This window comes from Aythya ferina (genome assembly GCF_964211825.1).
Source record: "Aythya ferina genome assembly, chromosome: 3".
In the NCBI taxonomy this organism is placed as follows: domain Eukaryota; kingdom Metazoa; phylum Chordata; class Aves; order Anseriformes; family Anatidae; genus Aythya; species Aythya ferina.
Window position 1 is genome coordinate 76430732 of NC_140298.1, and position 22137 is coordinate 76452868.

Below are 22137 nucleotides of genomic sequence, written 5' to 3' on the forward strand. Positions count from 1 at the left end.
AGGTCTTTGCTGCACTGCAGTAATATGATGAGTTCATACATGTCCAGGTACCCCCTGTGACTCCTTGCAATTCTCTTAGTGCAATACTTAGACAAGACAAAATCTGGGCAAATATTACAGCAAAGTCTATTGTTTTCAGTGCAAGGCAACTACCTATTTGGATTATGTCCAAAGCTGGTTGTGCTTGTCAGCAATTGTTTCTTTAGGTGGCTGGTGGTGGCTGTGTAGGAGGAAGGGAGCAGGACACCTAGGGATTACTCCCCCACCTCTAACAAAGTCATAAATCTGCAGACAAATGGACTGCTTACAGCTAATGCTGTTATACTCAGCTGAAAAGGGAGAGGGTGGTATCAGAATTACCAGCTGTGCTCAAGAGTTGTCAAAATCCTGACATATTTTGAAACCATGACTCTTTTTTTTTTTTTTTTTTTAAATAAAACAAAAGTCTTTTTAAAGTTGGAATCTATAAATGTTTACTTTATGAACTTTTTCTGTGGCTGTGGAAGCTAAGAAAAAATAAATCCTTGAGCTGGGTTCTAGGTAAGATACATAAAATACTAAAACATCTGAGTTAGGAACGGAGGTGGCCATACTTTTTTCATGTTTATGACAGCAGACTGGGATCTCTTGCCCTTTAAACCACAGAGGGTATTGGGAAATATTGTTTTGGGTTGAAGTGTGATGTTTTCCATTGTAACAGAGAGCTGCCCTAAATGTCCTGTCAGTCATGGCTTAAATGAAAATCTGTGTTGTAACATGACTTTTCTATGTTGAAGCATGCTTGTTGACTCTTGGTTACATTTAAATGCATAGTTTACATGAGATTATTTAGTAGGTCAGCCAACTGAAGCAACCATGCATTGATGTTTTAAAATCAGAAACCTTCCTACAGTTGAACTGTGAAGCCTTCATAGGCGCAATAATGTTTCTTTCGCTTTTAAAGGAAAGTGATACAATGCTTGTTCCTGTCCTCCTTCTATTGGACAGAAAACTTGAGATAAGGAGATTAAATATCCCTCTCGCCCTCCAAAATCATGCAGCTTTACCTTTCCCTCAATTCCTCAGGTTTAACTCTATTTTCTATCTCCTGTATGCAGGAACACTAATGACCCGTGGACAGTCCGAGTCCCCTTCATGTGATCCTCAGGAAAACAGCACTAATGTACACAGCATGTCTTGCTGCTCTCAGTTATAGAAGGAGAAATACTCAGGACTTCAGGAGGTCACACTTCCAGAAAGGCAAGATAAACAAAAGATTGCAAACAGATATTCACTAGATGTGAACAGGGAATAGGACACAAACTCTATTTTTAGAAGAAGGGGATGCTGTCAGGGAAAGGAAGAGGTAATATTAATGTAGGGAAAGAGATATTTTTGTCTGAGATATGGGGAGAAAGAAGGTGAAGTTTAGTCGCGGACATTAGCCATTTCTTCTCTGCAGTGAAATAACATTTCTTTTAAAGTGTTACCTTCAATGCTGTTGAATGCTAATTGCTCTGCATGCGTGAGAGAAGTTGATCCTGCATCCCCTCTTACACTCCTCACACCAGATAGCTGTAGGCAGTATCTGTTTCCCACAGGGTTTGACAACTCTATGGGGCTTAAAAGAAAGGCAAATTCACATGGCAAAGAAGCAATATTGTGAGATAACTGGTAGTGTGTGACTTGAGGTTTATGGGATGAAAATCAAGATGAAATATACACAGGATCTGCAAGATGCTGAGGAACTTGAGTTTGTCAGAGGGAGTGAGAAGTTGGCATAACTCACGTAAAAGATAGGGACTGATAGACTGCTGGGAGGGCCTGAAGTATGAAAATTGAGAACTGACCATGGAAAAACAATTAATAGATGTAGAGGCAAGTGATTTTACAGTCATATTTTCTAAATGGAGAAGTGCAAATGAAAAAACTGAGGCAGAGAAGTGGGTAGCTTGGCTAAGATACCACCACAAAGTAGTTTCAGAATCAAAGTGATTTCTACAATGTGAAGATCCATGAGTTAAAACAGAGATTTTATTTTAATCTGCAGATATTTAGGTTTAAGTAAATGGTTCAAAATTACACCCGGGTATACAAGAGCTTAATCCAATGTTTGGGATGTTTCCTCTCCTGAAAATTTGTCAGCACTCAGAACATAGTAGTTTGAATAGTTGGCCACTTTCTGTTGTTTTGTTTAGCTGGAAAGTGCAAGGATTGGGGCAGTAGAAGAGGTGTTTTTACACATATGGGCAAAATTCCTGTATGTTTTGGATCATTCATCCAAAACAAGTAGCTGTTTAGGTGTTTTGATATTTCAAAAATGTAGATATTTTTTTCTGTTTAACAAAAATCACAGGCAAAGAGCCTCTACGCAGAATATTCCTGACTGTTTTACACCATCTTCATTCTCATGCATGAATATGGTTATTTTGCTGTCCGCAGGATAATTGGGTATTTTATCCATCCTCCTGGACAAGAGGTCAAGAGAATGATGTTCTCAGAGCTAGAAGAATTGAAATTTGTATTATTTCCTTTTAATTTTGAATAGGTTGACTTCAGCAGCTATGTTTTATGAAAACCAGACAGTGTACTGATTGCTCTGTGAGCTGAAACCCACTCTTTCTATTTTCTGTAGCCTTTGGCTAACAACTCTGTTATATTTTCACTTTTCCTTCTGAGGCTAAGGTTTAGAATGAACTTCAGTTACTGAAAAGCTCACAGAAGAGTGTGTTTGGTAAACAGGCCGTAGAGGCTGCTGTTCTGTGCAATAGGTGTGCCACTTGTGCTGACAAGAGTGATATCACTAGGGAGGCAAGTGGTATAACAGTGCCAGCACGTGTAAGATGTTTTTTGTTACAGCTTTTCCTATGTGTGATTACATATTATTATTTTTATTATTATTTTTTTCCATGTAACATTAGTTACTCCTCCTGATTTTGGACAAATGTTCACAACCCTATCGCCTTAACATCTAACTGGCACATAAACCCCTTTCTCGGATTTCTTGTGATTGGCTAAGAATTTTTCATGTCTGAGTTTAGCAATGCTGGAATAATTTTCAATTTAATGTGTTGATTCTTTATTCTATAATTAAAAAAAAAAAAAAAAAAAAAAAAAAAAAAAAGGTGGCAATGTGGAGCTGGGAATAAAAGGGCAGTCAGAATCCTAAATAAAGATTTTAATCCTAAGGGCAGTCAGAGAGGGTTTGGACCTGTATTTTAAGTGAGTGGAACAAATTCTGTGATTATTATTTCTCAATGCTTTAAAAAAAAATAGGTATTTATTCAAGGTTTTTTTTTCACTGGTAAGACAGTGCTTTCTTCTGCAAACGTTATTCTGAATCACTAATATTTGGGCCAAGTTTCATAGTTCTGTGATAATCATAGAGAAATGAAAGTATAAAGCCTAAAGAAAGTGAAAGCCTAAAGAAAATTGATTTAGTTAGTCATGAGTTTCATACAAAACTTGGTGAAAACACATTTTCCCCCCTTTTGTTTCTGCCATTATAACAAGTTGGTTTTATATTGAAAATACTAGGGGAAGTAGTAAAATATGGTATATTTTACTATAAATAAATTTACTATAAATAGTAAGTATACTAAAGTAAATTACAATTTTGCAATAGTAAATTTTATCTACCAGAGATAATTGAATGGGAAACTATGTATGTAAAAATTAGGTTGATTGTTAAGAATACATTCTATCTTTCTTTACGTAAACACTTGACAAGACTTTAACTGTGAAACTCTGCTGAGAAATTTAACAAAACTGAGCTTCTTGAAAGTTCTGTGATATACTGCAGGAACTCCTCGCTGTCTTCTCGTAGACATGGGAAGGACTAGTCAAGTCCTCAATGTAATGCAAATGGACAAATTTAAAAACTATAACATGACTTTATTTTAGTACCTCACATTTCTCCATTGCATAAGAGCAGCTTTGAAAGCAAGGAGCTAAACTACGGTCACTGTTTCATTTCATGTGTCTTGAAATGAAACATCATCTTGCACTCAACAATAAACTGTAGAGAAACTTGAATACGGGAATAGAATTAGGGACAGAGAATCAGACTGGAATTTTAACAGCCTTGTTCACTCTGACTTATGCTTAGGCGTTCTTGTGAAATGGCCTAATTTCCAGGTGAAATGCAGTCTTTGTGGAGGTTCTGAAATGTTTCAATGCATTTCCTGTTCTCATTTTTATAGCTCTTGAATTTTTGGGAGCTGGCCAACACTGGAAGTGCCGAGATACCTTGAGAGATGTTGCTGTTGAGAGGTTTTCAGCTGGAATCAGAAGGAGTGGGAATCTTGAAAGACTGGTAGTTCTTTTATTGAATCTTCATTTTGCAGATATCAGAGGTCTGAATCTTGTGTATTCTGACCTAGCTCAGAAATAGTGCTAGGTGTGACATGAGGTCAAATCAGCGTAAATGAGATCTAAATCCAACTTCAAAGGGTTGTATATATATATATAAATATATAATATATTTTACATATATATATTTCTACAAATGTTCGAAATTCAGTGGACTTATCTAAACTGTAAATAACTACAAAAATTTTCAAGTTTTTCTGTTATCTGGAGAGCTCTTTCACTGGAGAAAGGAAAACTGGCAGTAATACAGAAATGATCTACAATATATAGTTTTTTAAATAAAGCAGTTCAGAGAAATTATATTTTTTTCTTTGCTTTTCCTGCATTATGATTTACACATGGAGAATTAACTGCACGCACACAAAAAATGAAAAATTCAGTTTTCAGGAAATTATATTCATCATGAATATTATAAAACCATTACTTTTAAAAACTAATTAATTAATCTTTTAGACTGCCATTACATAATATATGTCTTCCAGATGTTTTTTCTGCTTTCACATTCGGAAAGAAGAATGCATTCAGAACACAACTATTAATACCATACATGACTTGGAAATACGTTTTTTAAATAAACAGTCTATGTTCAAGGGCTTTTTCTTTCTTTCAGTGTCTCAATGTTTCTACTTTTGCAGTATTTTCAGGTTATATCAAACACGGGGACTGGTTTTATTAGAGCTGATAGAAGGATTTTCTACTGGAAGAAGTAGATTTCATCAGAATCAAATTTTGCAGGTGAGAGGTGTGAATGACTTCTCCCACCAGACAGAAGTAAAAGGAATACTTAGAATTCCAGAAATCTTGTATTTCTCAGACACAATAAGTAGACTACAGCTGCCTACTTTGATAATTATTTTTAATTTAACACACATGATAGTATATGTTATGTTGAATTGTATTGAAGTTGCATGGATGAAGTTCTTTAAAAAATCTTTCTCAAAGCAAAACAGTAAAATCATTATAGAGTACTGTTTTGGTCCTTTTCTCTAAACAAAATATATCGGTCTATTTGATAAAAAGTGAAATAAACAAAAATACAAACTCCTTACATTTTAGTTTTTACAGGACTGCAATTTCACGTTCTAACAAGATCTTCCTCCAAAACATCATACTTCATAACTGTTTAAACCTTCACGTTTTTTTTTTTTTTTCCTGTGGCTGTCATCACATCTGCAATGCTTTGTGGGAAATAGACACCTTCGTATTTTCTTTTAGAGTTTATTTTGAGTGAGTAACGTATGAAACAGAAAGGTATGTAGGAAAAGGGACAGCCACTGTGTGAAAGTTTGACAGTGCAGTGACTGGACTTTCTTTTATGTTGCACATTATGCAGTATATGTCAGTCTATTGACATACTTTTCAAAATATAGGAAGAAGCAGTTGTAAAGTTTTTGTGTTCTGGCACTATGATTTCTCCTGTCTGGCGGACACGAGACCTGGTAAGTAATACAAAAGGCTGGGCTAACAACAGGCCAGAGCTCTGTTTCTACTGCCTTCTCTGTAGATTTCTTCTGACAAATGATACCTGGCATTCTTAGAATGGGTGCACAAAGGAATCTGAAACTTAGCAAAGACAGTAACAGGTCATTTGGGAAACTATAAGCTGTGCTGTCTTTCTGTGATTTCTAATCTATTTTATATTATTCTCAAATATTCACAGAGTCGCAGAATGTTAAGGTTTGGAACGGACTTTGAAAGATCATCTAGTCTAATCCCCCTGCCAGAGCAGGTCACACAAGAACACATCCAGGTGGGTTTTTGCCCCTACGTGAATGACTTAAGTTTCTTCCTTCCTAGGGGTAACATTCTCAACTCCAGTGTGGCTATATGAATTATTAAAGACGTATTCTAATCTCATCAGTCCCACTACAGAGAAAAGTACATTGAAAGTTCTGGTGCTTGGAGTGTTCTGTCACCAGCAGAATGCAGTGCTTATCTCAGTTGTTGATGTGTGGACATTGTAGAAGAGTATTTATAGATACTAAAGAAGAAATTACTATATTTGGGTTGATAGCATATAATATTTGATCAAAGGCTTCTAAATGCTATAGTTTAGTTAAACTATTTTATCTAAATGACCCTCCCAACCAGTCCATTTCCATCATAAACTGTCATGGTCCATAGAAGATTACAAGGGAGTAATATTAATGAAAGTATAAGAGATGCATTATGAAATTAAAAAAAAAAACAGGCATTGAAGGTGCTATTATTATATTATTTACCTTCTATATATTTGTCCTTCTATATAAGGACATATTCATGTCCTTCTATATAAGGACATATATTACCTTCTATATAAGTGTCCTGCTATAGGACATTTTTGACAACTAGCAACCTTTAATTAATAGCATCATCCTCTTTCCCTACTATCAAAATGAAGTAGGAATTCAATTAAGATGCAAGAATGACAAAATCGGCCTGTTTTTTTATCCTCTTCAGATGAGGTTAGCATCATTCAAAGCATATTCTTCTCATATTCAAAGCATATTCTTCTGGGAACCTGCTGGAGATGTCAGTTCAAATGGACTGAAATAGTTTGGATAATTCTAGACTATCTGGACTCTATTCAGAAAGCAAGTTAGGATACTGATTTGTTCAAGTGATGTTGCACTATCAATTATTCAATTGCCACCGACAGTATCTCCCCTTTGATCATTTGAATATTTCTATCTTTCAGTTTAACATACTGACCTAATCTTACCTATGTGAGGAGTGAGGCTGAACCATGACAAATTGGTACATTTCTTTTTATCATTCCTATTTGTCATGGTCTTTGAGCTATTTTTAATTCACATGGTTTTATCATTACCCAAGTTCAGATGATTCAACTTTTTAAGATATTGAAATAGATCAAACACTCAACTTCAAAACGTATTGCTTCTTGTATGATTTCTTCTGTAACAACTTTTGCACTTCTTAAAGCAATCATGTCCATCTGCAAGAAGTATTCTTCTATGCTTATGTTCCTTATTTGATTTAAACCTAATTCAATGATTCTTTTCAATGAAGTGCTACTACATGATTTCAGGATGGATAAAATTTCCATTTATGACCTTTTGGACGTAAGGCTTGTACACGAGTGCCTGAGTGCAGTAGCTGAACAGCTGTATGAGTGTGTAGGGCTTATTGGCTGCTCATTGAATCCCTTTTGGTTTGTCAGTGCTCCATATCATTTCAACAAGTTCAGATATACAACATTGCCATTTAGGAATTCCTAAGACATTGATGATATGTCTAGATACACTTTCACTGTTCTGCATATGATTCTATGTTCTGCTTCCAAGATCTTTCTGAATATATCACCTGAATAATGAATTCGATGCTAGGAGAGTGAAAACAATCAACCAACCCTCCTCCTCCCCCCCTCCCTCCCCCCGAAACCAACAACAAACATTCATGTTTTACAAGCTTTTTTTGATTTTCATTTAATACCACTTTTAAAAAATATTTATTTAATTTTAATTTTATTTTATTGCCTGGACATTGATCATGAAGGTATTGCAAGTCCTTCATATTGCATTGCTATATTTACATTCTACTGTCAGATGCTTAGAACTACTTAATTCAGGAAAATATGTCCTTTGTTCAAGGTCTTTTTGTTTTGTACTTCATGGGGTTGTTTTATTTCAGAAAGTGCAATGAAGCAACAATCATTTTCCAGTATTCATGTTACTGTTTGCTAAGTACAAAGACTGATTTAAACCTTCTGTGCTAAACCTGTAATGTGTAAGACAGCTATATTTAATAATGCTTTTTATAAGAATTCTATTAATGAGCTGCATCTTAAACTTAGCTACTATAATTCCCTCTGTATAAGTCACAGGTGCAACTTAACAAATCAATAAAAAACTAAGTTCCCCCCAAAATACTGTTGGTTACTTTGCACCTCTGTTTTTGTTTTTGTTTCCAGTAATGGTGGCCCTTAGTGGTATCAGCAAAAGTGGCTATACTAGCTTTGGTGTATAAGACAATTTGTAGTATATAGGAACACATATTAACACATTTAGTATATAGGAACATATTCAGGAAGAATATACTGGAAAATTTTATAACAGTTATGCTCTTACTCTAGCTTTGCAGAAATATGAAAAGAACAGTTTAAACTTAAAGAGTTTAAATTAAATTAATTATATTGTTGCTATGTTGATACAAAGGTATTAACCCACTCACTTGAATGAGGAGTGATCTTTTTTGTTGAGTAAAAAGAATAAAGTCATGACAATTTTGGTAGTTTACTTAAGTTTCTTTTAGGTGATAATCAAGTAGAATATTGAAATATAATAATGCAAGCATAATGTGTATTGATACAAGGACAACAAAAGTGATATGTGTAAAGGAAATATACATGTTAATGTTAATTGATGTGGCTAATGGCTAAGAGTAGACCATGAAATCATATCACAAGTAGATAAAGCATACATGGAAAGGTAGTTTATTAAAAAAATTCCCTAGATAATGTCTGTTTTTGCAAGTGAGACTGATTTGAATAAATTGTTCTCTAAGTCCAAGAGAAAAGCACTTCTTAAAGAAATGTGCTGAAGTTACTGCCCAAAGCTTGAACTATAGTGATGTTCAGATCTCACTCTGCAGCCCAGTCTCTAGATCCCTCTGAGGTCTGTGGTCAAGCAGAGGCTCTCCATACACAGGATGTTATGATGAGTTTAACTCATCATTCAAGTGTCAGTATAGTCATCTTTTATTGGCTCCTTTGCCTCATCCATAAATAGCTATCTGCTTTTCTTTGGTTCTCTACACACAATACTTTTTGTCTGTTCTACAGGTCAACAGAAGATGACCACAGGTGCAAAAATTCATTTGAATTGTTGCAAATGAGAATGCATTATCTATGTGTAATTTTGCTTTAGATAAATGATACCAATCCACTTGCCTTAGAGGAAATCATCCGTAGGTTGAAGTTTCACAGGAATGTTCTAGGGCAACACTATGGACTCATGCCATCCTGCTACTGCCAGGCTGACTAAAGACAAACACAAAAACAATGACTTCTACCAATAAAGTAAAATTCATTCTCATTTTAGTAAGCCCGTACTTTTCCATAATTTAATAATAGTATCACGTTTTAATTTGATGTAATTTAATCAAAACTGAAGGATGAGAAGCATATGATGGATGAGAAACCTCTAAGACAGCTGTTCCAGATTTCACTACCTGACAGGCTAGAAACTAGAATTTTTCTGATCTCTTTATAACAGTTTACATCCTATTGCATAACTTTTATATTCTAAATTAAAGCATCTTTTTTTTTTTTTTCTTTCTTTCTTATTTATGCCAGACTTATAGATAACAACTTCCTCCTGGTCTTCATTTCACTGGACTGAAAACAAGGCAATTTCATCTGGCCTCCTCTCATACAATGAGCTAGTCATTGCTCACTGCATATTCTACACATCTGTTCTAGTCTGAGTACTTTGTATCTAAATATGAGTGGTGAAAGCTGTATTTTAAATTAGGCTTCACACTGTCACGCACACATGACATTTGTATTTACCTACTTCAACTGTAAACAGCTTGGCTGAAACACCTTTTAATCATATTTTCATAGCTGCATGTCTTTGCTGATTATTTGTCTTGCTGTGATTAACTAATCTACCAGTTTGTCTCCTTTTCTTTCAGTTCTGTCTGATGCACTTGCAATTTCTGATAGAAAATTTGATTGTTTTCTCAGTTAATGACCTTGTATTTTATTTTACCATTTCACTGCTGTTTATTTGTGCCTCAAGGTCATCTGGTTCTTTGCAGGTCATATTCCGGTTATCTGTTGAACTGATTACCCTCCCAGATTTGCAATATTGGCTAGTTTTTTGATTTGTTCACAGCTTTTGTGTTGAAGAAATTAGTGAAAATTATGAAATGAAATCAATTTCAAAATGATGAACAAAATTAATCAATGAGTACATTTCTTGATGATTGTCTTTTAAATGCAGTGTCACACAATGTCCATTTCACAGCTCTCCATTTGCTTGTCTCTGTTCCCACTGGCTGTTCTTTGTTCCTATGTTCCTACTTTCTGCATCAGTGCCGTTTTTGAAAATGGGCAAAAAGAATCTCTGTAGCACAGTGACTGAACTCTCTTCTGGTTGATTTTTTTGAGAAATACAATAGCTCTGGCAGGAGATAAAGAATTAAATTTCAGATTTGTAACTTCAGCCTCAGTTTAAATAAAATAGAATATTTTCCGAGATAATATGACTTTAGTAATTTCTTTACTTGATGGGCTACATTTACAACATCAACCAGATCTTTCACTTTTATTTAATGCAGAAAAATTCAATTAGTTAGTAACAGTTAATGTCTTTTCACATTCATCTCAAGACTAAATTCTGTCCTGAACTTGTCTTAGCTAATTCTGAAGTTTTCATGCTGAACAATTTTGTTCTTTCTGCTTAATGTTTTGTTAAATGATATATCTCTGCAGGCAGTTCATGAGTTGAAGTGGCTTTATTCTACAGTCTTCTGGATAATACAGAGCCTGTCAGTCAGAATGAAATCAGTATAATTCTCTGTGTTGCCACACAAGTTCTGTATCCACTTAGATGGGTTTTCTCTTTTCTGACCATTAAAGATCAAACTACAGCAGAATCATATTAAATGCATAATTCATTACAGGCCCTTCAAAAGGCCAGTTCAGCCAGCAAGCATACATTCAGAAGATGATTCTTCTCTTTCCTGAACATGGATTTTTATAGTTTATCTTGAAGATGAAAGATGCATGTGACATCTCAGCTAGATGCTGTTTTCCATTTTATTGTATTATGTTGTGGACAGGGCCTTAGTTTTTTTTTAGAGAACTTTTATTTTTTGTGATAATGACAAAACATATTTTGAGATATTTCCATGCCTTGCAAGCCAGCAATATACTGAATCTTCCTAAAAAGTATTGATATTTTTCTTAACACCAACAATACTGATTCTTAATAGCATTACAGAATCACAGAATTGTCTAGGTTGAAAGAGACCTCCAAGATCACCTAGTCCAACATTTGACCTAACACTAACCAGTCCTCCACTAAACCATATCACTAAGCTCTACGTCTTTTAAAGACCTCCAGGGATGGTGTCTCAACTACTTCCCTGGGCAGCCCATTCCAATGCCTAACAACCCTTTTGGTAAAGAAGTTTTTCCTAATATCCAACCTACACCTCCCCATTAACACTACCTATTATCTTACTAGTTTCTAGATACCTCAGAGTTTTGTTGTTTGTTTGTTTGTTTTTTACTTTCTCTTTGCTCTTCAATTTCTTTCAACAAAACACAGCACTTTTAGTTTTCTTGTGTGAAGCCATATGGTAACTGGTAACTGGTGTGTGGGTAGCTGGATAAGGTTGGAAGGTCAGAAGAAACCTCTGTTACCTATGCTACACCTATATTGTACATATACTGTATGCTATATGCTATATATACTGTATGCTATATGCTGTGCTGTATGCTATCTGCTATGTATGCTATAACATATATACTATATGCTATACTGTACCTATGCTACATCTCAGTACAGGCAGTTAAAATTCAAGTTCTTAAACAAAGTTGGCATTGCCTATATCTGTGTAGCCCTAGTGTTCTGGTGTTGTATGCCGGGTGAAAGAGATAGCAAAGCCCTTTTCTGCCCCAGTCTGAGCAGGCTGTGGAACTGGCTGGCAACAGAAGCAGAAGTTTAAAAAAGGGCTTAGTGCATCCTGGATGCAATATGACTGGAGACAAGTAAAATAGTCTGTGCTATTATAAGATCTTAATGCTACAGAAAAGATTTTTTTTTTGAGTGATAGGTCAAAATGAATGGATACAAGCAGCCACATTTTCTCATTATTTTAATGTTGGATCATTACTAGTAGTTCCAATTATTTAATTTTTCAGGGTTCATAAAAAACATATTACTTAATAACATTCATATTCAATTAGCTTTGCTTTGAAAACCATTATCACTGACTCATATTCCTGCAAATACATCTGAGTCTTGGATGTTGACAATGAGTAACAAAATCACACCAAGCCTTACAATGTGAGCAAAAAATACAGAAGATATGTGTAGGAGTCTGCTTCCTGCATCACGTTAATAGAAATCAAGGCTGCTTCCATAATTTATAAGTGAAATGTCAGTTTACTTTAAAGCACATAACGGAAGCTTCACTCTCTACAAAGTCAAAAGTTGATACTGCTGGTATGTTTGAATGATAAACAATAAGAATTCTTTGGAGGCAGTGAGCCCTGTCATTCCTGAATCATAAAACCTCATGGGTTATTTCAAATGTGGAGGACGGGGAATCATTATTTCCAATGAAAATATTATTAATAGCCAGTAGAATTAATAATTCATTCATGATTCATGAGCTATTAATTTATACAATGTGGTTATTTTCTTCTTTCCCTCTGCCTGTTCTTAGGGAATAATTTTGTGTAGATGAAAAAAAAGCAAACTTTTTTTTTTTTTTTTTTTTTACATTTGCATATGTTCTGTTAGGTATTTATTACAAGAGTGAAGGTCAAGGTAGTTGTTTTTGCATATATGTGGAAAGGTTAGCAGAGGTTGCATTTCTTCTCAGGTCTGCTAAGAATGTTTTCAATACTCTTCGACCTGCTCCCAACAACATCCCAAAAATGTTTTGATTAATTCACTTTATTCACTTAGCAACAGGAAGCCCCCTTGCATTATGATTGTTATCCATGGTCTGTTTTTAAAGGGATATATACATATATATTATTTTGTTTCCCCAGGGTCCCCCACACTGAAAGCTGAAGACCAAGTCTTGATCATGATAGGAAATTCTGCAGGGTATCTAAAAGCAAAGCTAACTAAAAATTTAGGGTGCTTATGGGAAATTACAAAGTCTGCTGCTGGATTTCAGTCTTGGCTGTAGTTTCTAGAGTTATTTCATGTCTCTATCAAAAGGCTAAGTTGTAGCCCTTCTAAACACATCCAAAGGACATAACTTAGAGTCAGGTTATTTAAAGGAAAATATAATGTAGTGTCCTAGCCAACTGTAGAGTTCAGAATTAATTACTTCTCCATAGATATTACTATATGATTAAAATTTTCTATCAGTGAAGTATCAAAAATTCTTAAGAAACTTGTATTAAGAATGGCCTAGCTGTGATTATATTCCATCAAATAGATGAGAATGTGCCATTTGGCAAACTGTGTGCTTTTCTCTACTTCACAGTGTAATCTTTATTTTGATATGATTCATTTTCAAACAGCTGTTCTTCATCTGTCAGCTCATCTTCATCAAAAAGTTGATTAATTTAGTGAGGGCAATATAGCTGTATGATGTGATGTTCTGTAAACAAGACTATGTATCATCAGCAAGCAGATTTGAACTTGAGTTTGTGTCTCATCAGTTCTTTAAATGTTCTAAGACAAATGGTCTTTGCAAGTCTCTGTGAGTGAAGTGTCTGTAATTTGAATTTCTAACTTTTGCTCTTTAAGTGTTCTTGCCTTGGAAGAATTAAGTTTGAGTTTCAACCACAGGAGAATAGGTCCTTAGCCAAAACAATCACAAACAAAATAGAATTATTCAGTAGCTCAGGCTATGAAAGCTAATGGAGCAGAACACTGTACAAATATATGAAATACCTTCTCTGATGGTACTTTTTTTTTCTCATGATGGAAACACTGAATGATGCCGAGAGATCCCTGGAAAATAAGAATGGGCATTGACCTTCTATCTATGGGATAGTCAATAACATGGCTAATGTGTTTTTAGTTCTGCATGTGGTGTGTACAGCATAAAGATAGCTGATAATGGCTGCATGATCTTTAAAAGCACTTCTCTGAAATTACTGAGGAATAGAAAAGGTAATAACTAGCCAAGCCAGATGAATTTCAACAAAGTTTCATCAGAGATACTTCCTGCTGAAAGAGGAAATAAAGATTTCCTCAGTAAGTGAGAAGAGTACATGAAAAGAACTAACTAACTAACTTACTAAATCTGCAACTGTCTTACATGCTATCTTTATTACATTTTTGTTAAAAGTAATAATTACTCAGTTTGAAACTCCTGAGTGATTTGTCAGAATTAGTTCAATAAGTGTCACTGAAAATTTCTTCTCACTGATTGGTTGAAGAACTGAGCAACACAAGGACTTTGAATCCTCTTGAGAGAAGTAGTAGTTTAAGATGAAGTAGAAGATAAGTAAATGAAGGAATCTGAGATAGTTTTAATCCTTTCACTTTCTTTACCGCAGATGATTTGCCTTAGGCATCACTGTAAGAAAAATTAGGCTACTGCAAGATTTATTGTCTGTATGCGTGGTTTAATTTTTTTAGCATGCTTACTTGAAATATTGAAGGAGGGAGATGAGAAATGTTTTAATGTTTTTCCATTCTTTAGAGCTTATGTTTCTGTGTTGGGTGCAGCCAGAAAGGGAATAACCAGTTACACAAGTAGGGTGCTTAGTGGAGAGAGGCTCCAAACTTGCGTGAAAGTTTTCCTACAGCTGCAAGAACCCCGTCTCTGAGGCTACAGTCAACACATAAGTCTATCATTCTGCTTGGAAAATTTCTCAACAAAACAGATATGTTACTGAAAATAAGAAATTTTATGTTTCATGAATTCTGGTGAAAAACTGTTTTGTTGAAAAATTCTTGCCCAGGCTGCTGTCTACAGTTTGCAAAGATGTGCTGTAGAAAGTGCAGGCTGAGCCTTATCTGTTTTGTTTAATTACTTTTGGGTCTGATTTTTGACTAGGAAGTTTGGGAATACAAGCTCCATTATTTTAAGAATACCTCATTTAGAGATAATAAGCCAAGCACACTTACTCTATTAGCTGACCTGTAGTCTCCTAATGTTGACAAAATGTAGCTGTATGCTTGCACATGATCTAAACTGGGATATGTGTAATCAAGTTCTTGTCTGGATGCAAACAAAGACCAGGAAAAGAGGTAGATAAACTACCTTGGAGTTTTCTGATTAAAAGAATGGAAGTTACTGTAGTCATGACTACCAGGACTCAAAGCTGTAGTAGACAGAGACTAATATTTTCCAATGAATACATTTAATGTATGAATCTGATTATCATTATCATCAAGCATTTTGCTTTTTAAATAGGTGATATGAAGAAGACAAAGATAACGTTTATAAATTTCTACCTTACCTTTTTATCAGTCTCTGTAAGTGTCATGGGATGAACAATCAATGACTAAAGATCACCTCTGTACATGAGGTGGATATAAAAGCAGGAAGATCAGCATGTGAACCACTGCCAATAAAATTATTATTATTATTATTTTTTTCCTGGTGAGAATGGTTCTTTAATCAACAATGTGATTCATAATAGCCAGGAACCAGGTGAGCAGTTTGTTTCACTCTTATTTATGTCTTTGTTATGGAAAATTATTTTTTAAAAATGTCAGAGAATCCAGTGGAATTTGAGCTTCTGCACTCAGACCGCTTTTCTATTTATGTTTCCAGGATTCCACCTATGATGATAAAGGAGTAACTTGGAGAAACTCTCCCAGATATGTTTACCAATATATACCAAACCTAAGAACGATTTTGATAGGAGAGAGGAATAGTTCATCAGCACAATGTGCAAAGCTATTATGAATAAAGGCGGACAGATGTAGACATCATTTAATGTTAATTGAAAAAAACAAAACACCACCACCAAAAAAAAAAAAAACCAACACTGAATGTAAACGCAGAATAATAGCAAAATTGTCAACAAGGAAAAACAAATTTATACTGAAAGTCAGGCCTTTTAATTATAAGCCACAATGGAAAAGAGAACCTAAGAAAGCTATTCTAAACCTGTGCTTGATATTTTTTTTCAGCTGTAATGTTACCAATACAATGTAAATGTTTTTTGTTTTTTTTTAATCTTTCCAGAAAAGTTCAAGCAAAAGGAAGCATAGGATATTTTCAACATGTTTTAGAGAGATCTCCAGTTGATACAAAATGGCAACTTTGATAAAAAGTCTTTGGAGGAGACAGCCTGAATATCCATAAGCAAACCTATAAACTAAAACTGAGTGTTAGTATAAAATAACTACAGAAATCATTGGCACAAGCAGTGAAGAAAACTTGAAAATACAGCAATTTTCATTGCTGAGTGCTGGAGAAGGAATGTACCCTAAAACCATGGGCAATGAAATATAAAATTACACTAGACATGTCCCGGAGTGACCACGTAGTGTGGAAAGGTTCTGGTTTCAGATTCAAGCTACCGAGGAAACTCATAACATGGCTGTACATAGGAAGTGTCCCTTTTTTTAGAGCACATCCATTTGCAAGGCCATTCTTTACCATTCTGTTCATACTTATATCAGCAGCATAAAGTTGCTTGTTATAAGCTGGGCCAGTTCACATCTCCTTTTTGAAAAAGAATTCTGTATTACATATTTTTGAAATATGGCTAGACTCCACAATGTTATTGACCTCAAAATCAGACAAGCTTAATTTTGTCATGTTTATTCTAGCACTTTTAACATACAACAGTAGAAAAAGAAGTGAGTGGCAGCCCTCACTCATCCTAGGCCTGGTAGACATTAGAACTGCTCTTGTAGCATAAGTAAATTGTTTCTGTGGCAGACAACTGAAATATATCTATGCCCCTGTAAAATAACCTTGTTAATTTGGAAGCATTATTAACAAACCAGAGATGTGAAGAATGGATTATTTGACCTGATGTTAGCAGAATTATATGAATATGTATTACTCTTCCTTCCTGAATGTACTGGGATGTAAAATACAAAAATAAACTATCTAATTTGACCTACTAAACATGTAGGTCTTAAAATATCAATGTTAAAAACAAATATTATGAAAATTAGTTTTAAACTCACTGTGCAGGAGAGGCTCTGAGATCTGTTGATGAGTTTCTTGATGTGGACAGCATCATTTTTATCCATACAATGCCTTGTCCTGAGCATGTAAGTCAAGAACTCTTTTTGTAGGCAACTGCCTGGTTGTCTCTAGCAGCAGTACATTAAATGGGCTTCTGCTGGGTTGGAGCCATCAAAAACCGGGAGGTTCATCTGATGAAGGTTCAATGATAAAAGGCAAACGTTAAGTGAAAAGAGAACATGTCAGTTCTGTGGAGATCCCCTGCAGAGTGACAGTGGCCAAGAGATCACTGCTATTAAATCCACAAATTGATCAGCCTAAAGCACCTCTATACCTACTAGTGATTCAGGAATGGGATGAGACAGGAATAATAGTAAAGCTCTGGAAGGCACTTTCCAGGTAGTGGTTTCTTCCTGGTTTGTAGAGCATACACCTACCCTATATAAATCCTCGAGTCCTGATTGAACCTGTGTGCTAGGAATTTGACTTGCTTTCTAGAAGCACAGTTGTGGAAACTCAGAACTGTGAAGAATACGTGTGGACTCAGGGACATGAAAGCAGCTTTCAAGATGAAATGTAAAGTTTGGCAGAATAGTCTCAGTCTCACTGCTCTTTCATGTTTTCCCTAATGTTTCCTTCCCTATCACTGGACTAAGGCAAGGGTTTACTGATTTATGCTGATGAAAACTGGAGTAAATTAATGTTAGATCAGCACAATGACAAACTGCTACATGTGCTGCTACTGAGTGAAGTGCAATGTCAGTTTGACATGATGGGCCTAATGCTGGTGGAAAAGTAAAGCTTTGAGCATGGATCCCGTGACAGACCGGCAGCATTTCAGCATTCAGTCAGCACTGACAGGGAGCTGATGGACTGAAAGGCCAGGCAGGGCATCCATTACATTAGCGCCAAATTGTCTTAAAAAAAATGTGAGAGGGAGAAAAAGAGAAGCCTACAGTCTTCTGTTTCTGTTATTATGAACAGATTTTTCTATATGCTTTTTCACTGTTCACCTATTAAAGAAAGAGTAAACCAAGATAATTAGGTGGTTCATGAATTCTCCTTCTGATTTTGTTTCTATGTATGCCATCTCTCTCTTCCCCGCTAGATTTTGATCTATTCCATAACTTGTAAAGCTTTTAAATTTGTGACTTCTTAGCAAGTTGGCTTTCTACAGGATCCCAGACAAAAGAAAATATTGGTAGTTATTGCTTTGGATAGTAGAACACTTGAGTGTGTTGTAAACAGTGAGTTACAGGAACATATGTTTTAAATCCTTGAACAATCTTCAACGTTATGTAAAGTTTTAAACTTTGTGATAAATACTTTGTTAAGTTGATAGTTGAACAAATACATTCCAGTTATGATCATATGTTTTTGAACCAAAGACTGGAGATTGTCATGTTTAAAACTACACATTCATGGCCTGAGATAATCAGAAATCTCCTTAGTAAACATAAATGGAGCTATATGTATACTTTTTATTTTTGCATGACCAAGAGAAGGACTAAAATATCCATGTTAATGTATACAGAAAATGAGTTTTATACTTTTGAGTTGGTGTTATGCATTTATGGCATAGGTAAAGGGACAGAATTGTGAAAGAAAAATATGACACTCTCTCAAGCTCATAAACAAGCAAAAATGTTTTTTGACAACAAAAACATCTGTCTTTTTATCTGTCTATCTATGAAACCAATCAGAGAATTGAATTTTTATTGTTCATAACACTTCCAATTAGCAGTGTCATATTTGTTCCACATAGTAAGTCCAATACATTAACGGGAGCTTATTTTAATTATTTCACAGAAGTGTGATGAATAAATCCAGTCATTATAGGAATGTATAGGGAAATCTTGAAACCTTTGTAGACATAATGCACAAATATTTAGTCATTATTTCTTTTCTATCTCCTTTAGATGTATTATGACAAAGGACTGCACCCAGATCAAATGTTCTACTTTACACTATAAAGCTTTTTGATGTTTATGCCATTCAAGTGTAAGGTATCTTCAGAGACATTAGCTATGCTGTTTCCATTTACTTTAAGTATGTTGATGCATGCACTGTGATTTGACACGGTGGTCCCAATTGCTTGCCTATATGTAGGTGTCTATTGATAGACGAAATGCCTAGGGTAGATGAGACATCTGCATGGGAATGACAGATATGTTCTGGGATCTCTGCCCTTCTGAAAGTGAAGCTGGAGACTAGATCAGTCCAGGCAACCCAGCATTAGGTGTGCATGAGATAGGATTCAGTTCAAATATCTAAACAGATGTCTCTATGAATAAATAAATATGCCCAGACTCCTATTTTAGTAAATGAAAAGCTTCTCTATAAGGTAATGAAAGCTACAGGGTGATTAACCTCATGCCAAAGTAGGCAGCTACTGTCTGGTCAGCTGAAAGTCTATAGTTTTCATTGACTAATGCCTAAATCTCTATTGACTGCAATGGGCACCTGGGCATACAGGAGCTATGTCTATATTTAGGTATCTTCACTTTCACTTTAATTCTACCTAAATCTGACTGCTGCAAACTCTTGAGTAGCAGTATCATTGAGAGCCTGCTCTCTCTGGCAGCTCATGAGCTGTGTCTGTGTAATAGGGCAGATGTGTTCAGTGGTTTGGACACTGGTCCTGGTCCCTCCATCATTCACACCCACAGAATCTGCCAAATTTTCCTCCCTGCTAATGGCAAAGATTTCCTTCAAAAAGCATATTGCATAACAAGATGAAATGGTTAGGTCCCTTATTATATGTTGTTGGCTGGATGTGCTATGGGATGCATTAGCATTTGATTTACCAGTCATAGGGATAAAAAGAAATGAAAAAACAAAAACAAAAAATGTTTAGTGTGTGTTTTGTCAATTTGCAGAGGTAACAGTGGAAATCCAGGTCATAAACAATGAAAATGTAATGAAATCTTCTCATTCAAGAAATACAGTTTTGCTTTTCCCATAACATACCTGGGATATGTTATAAATAGGAGGCACAAGGAGACTACCCTGACCTTCAAAATATGTATGAAAAATTTAGCCCTGAAGAAATGTTCAGAAGAAAACTAAACTTCTGGCTATTTGCAGAGAAACCTGACTGTTTAGGTACCCTCCCCATTATGTTTTTGCAGTGTGAAACATTGCTTTTCCTGTCTAGAGAATACTCTGAAAGTTCTTTGTCTTTTTCTGGTGTGAAACAGGGAAAATTTTAGAACTTCAGAAGGTTGTGAGGGAAAGGAAACGTCCTTCCTTCCTTCCTTCCTTCCTTCTTGATTTCCTGCCTTCCTGCCTTCACCTTTATGACTGTGCAATTCCCATTTTCCTGTTTCCTGAAGCACTACTGAACGCCTTGCACTTTGACAACCATAAGTTAAAATGGAAAACAAACAAACTAACTAAAAAAGTACTACTACTGCTATACCTACTACTCCTGTGCCAAATATCCTACGCATAGCCTAAGCCTCTTCCACTTCCTAGTGTTATAAATGGCTCAGGATTCAAATTAGAATTAAATGAAAAATAGGATTTATTAAAGGATATAAAGGAATAGAGGTAAGCAAACAGCGCTGGGTGCACCGGGAGTCTCCACTGCACCAGGATGCACCCCAATTACATCAAGCAACTGATTTTTATGCTCCTAGACTAATACATATTCATTACTACTTCTAAAAAAATTGATTATTAAAATTAGCTTCTGGGGTGCAGTCCCTCCTACTGGAGCATGCGCAGTCTCCTCTGGGGTCTCTTCTGGGGGTCTCTAGGGGTCTTCCATGCTGAAGGCTCGCAGTCTTCCTCTTCCCCTTTGTACTTACTGGGCACCATCCCAAGTTTACGGAACACCTTCTTCAAAACACCTTCTTCAAAACACCTTCTTCAAATCTTGTCTCCCAGCCGCCCTTCAGCTTCTTTCTCGGCCCCCCCCTAACCAGATACCAAAGATCCACATAGTATCCCATAACAGTCACTAGTTGTTATCAGTTGTTCTGAAACTCCCAGACACACGAGTAATTAAAACATTCTTCCCCAGCCATTCACAGACACATCTATAGCAGTGTTAGAAATAGAAGTCCGGAATAACAAAAGCAAACAGGTTCATAAATTTAAGAAGTGATAAATTGGCTAGAATGAGGAATGAGGGGGAGACTGGGACACACTGCAGCTGTGGTTCAAGAATTGAATTGCCAGTGCAGGGCCCAGAGGCAGACAGGATTCAAACGATTCAAACAGAATTGTTCTTTATGGACACGAATTGTTAAAACATTCCTCACACTAGCATAGTTCTGCTTCTTCTAGAGGGTACATTTACTCACTTTCTTATCTTCTTGTGATAATGGAATATCTTCTCTTCTGTTATTTCAGATGTATTCTCATAGTGGTTAAAATTCCATATAAATATAAAATTCCATAAAAAAAAAAAAATCTATCTGTATGTCTCATTTTTTGCTGTTCTTTCCAAATGAGCAAAAAAGCACAATTAAGAATGGTCTGCTCAGTCCAATTATGTAGTTTATACAGTGCTGCTAAATTGTGTATATATATATATATATTTAATAAACCACAACTTGCTGAATGTAAAGTTGCAATTTTCCTTTTCATAAGTTTTGTTTGCAGAAAATTAAAAAAATGTGGATTTTAAATTTATTTTTTTTTATTTATTTATTTTTACCAGTCTCTCTGAGGATTTAGTTGTATTGCATTTTGGTGGGGCAATAATGCTCCATATGAAGCAGTGTGAGAGGGATTACTCAAGTTTTCCAGCATATCTTAGCAAAGAGAGTGCTGAAATTTATGGAAAACTAATGTATTACATCCTCCTGTATGATGATAGGGACCACAGTGAGAGTAGTACGCTCTCATATGTGTGATCTCTTCTTCGTATAGACCTTGAGTTCCAGAACAATTTACTGTTACAGAAACAAAATTTATCCTAAGCCTTTCATACAACAAAATGGATGCCAGTGGTAGGTCAGTGGCAGAGATCTTTTG

General features: G+C 35.5%; 1 protein-coding gene across 1 annotated transcript; it reads left to right on the top strand.

Annotated features, from left to right (window-relative positions):
• Nucleotides 1-4185: 4185 nt before the first annotated feature.
• LOC311433248 (uncharacterized protein) lies at nucleotides 4186-15912 on the top strand (the record flags this gene model as incomplete). Its single annotated transcript, XM_084512169.1, has 4 exons — nucleotides 4186-4294; nucleotides 4986-5085; nucleotides 5721-5789; nucleotides 15778-15912. Exons 1-4 carry the CDS (start codon nucleotides 4236-4238, stop codon nucleotides 15910-15912), a joined length of 363 nt encoding a protein of 120 aa, XP_084368295.1. The 5' UTR covers nucleotides 4186-4235.
• Between the last annotated feature and the right edge of the window lie 6225 nt (nucleotides 15913-22137).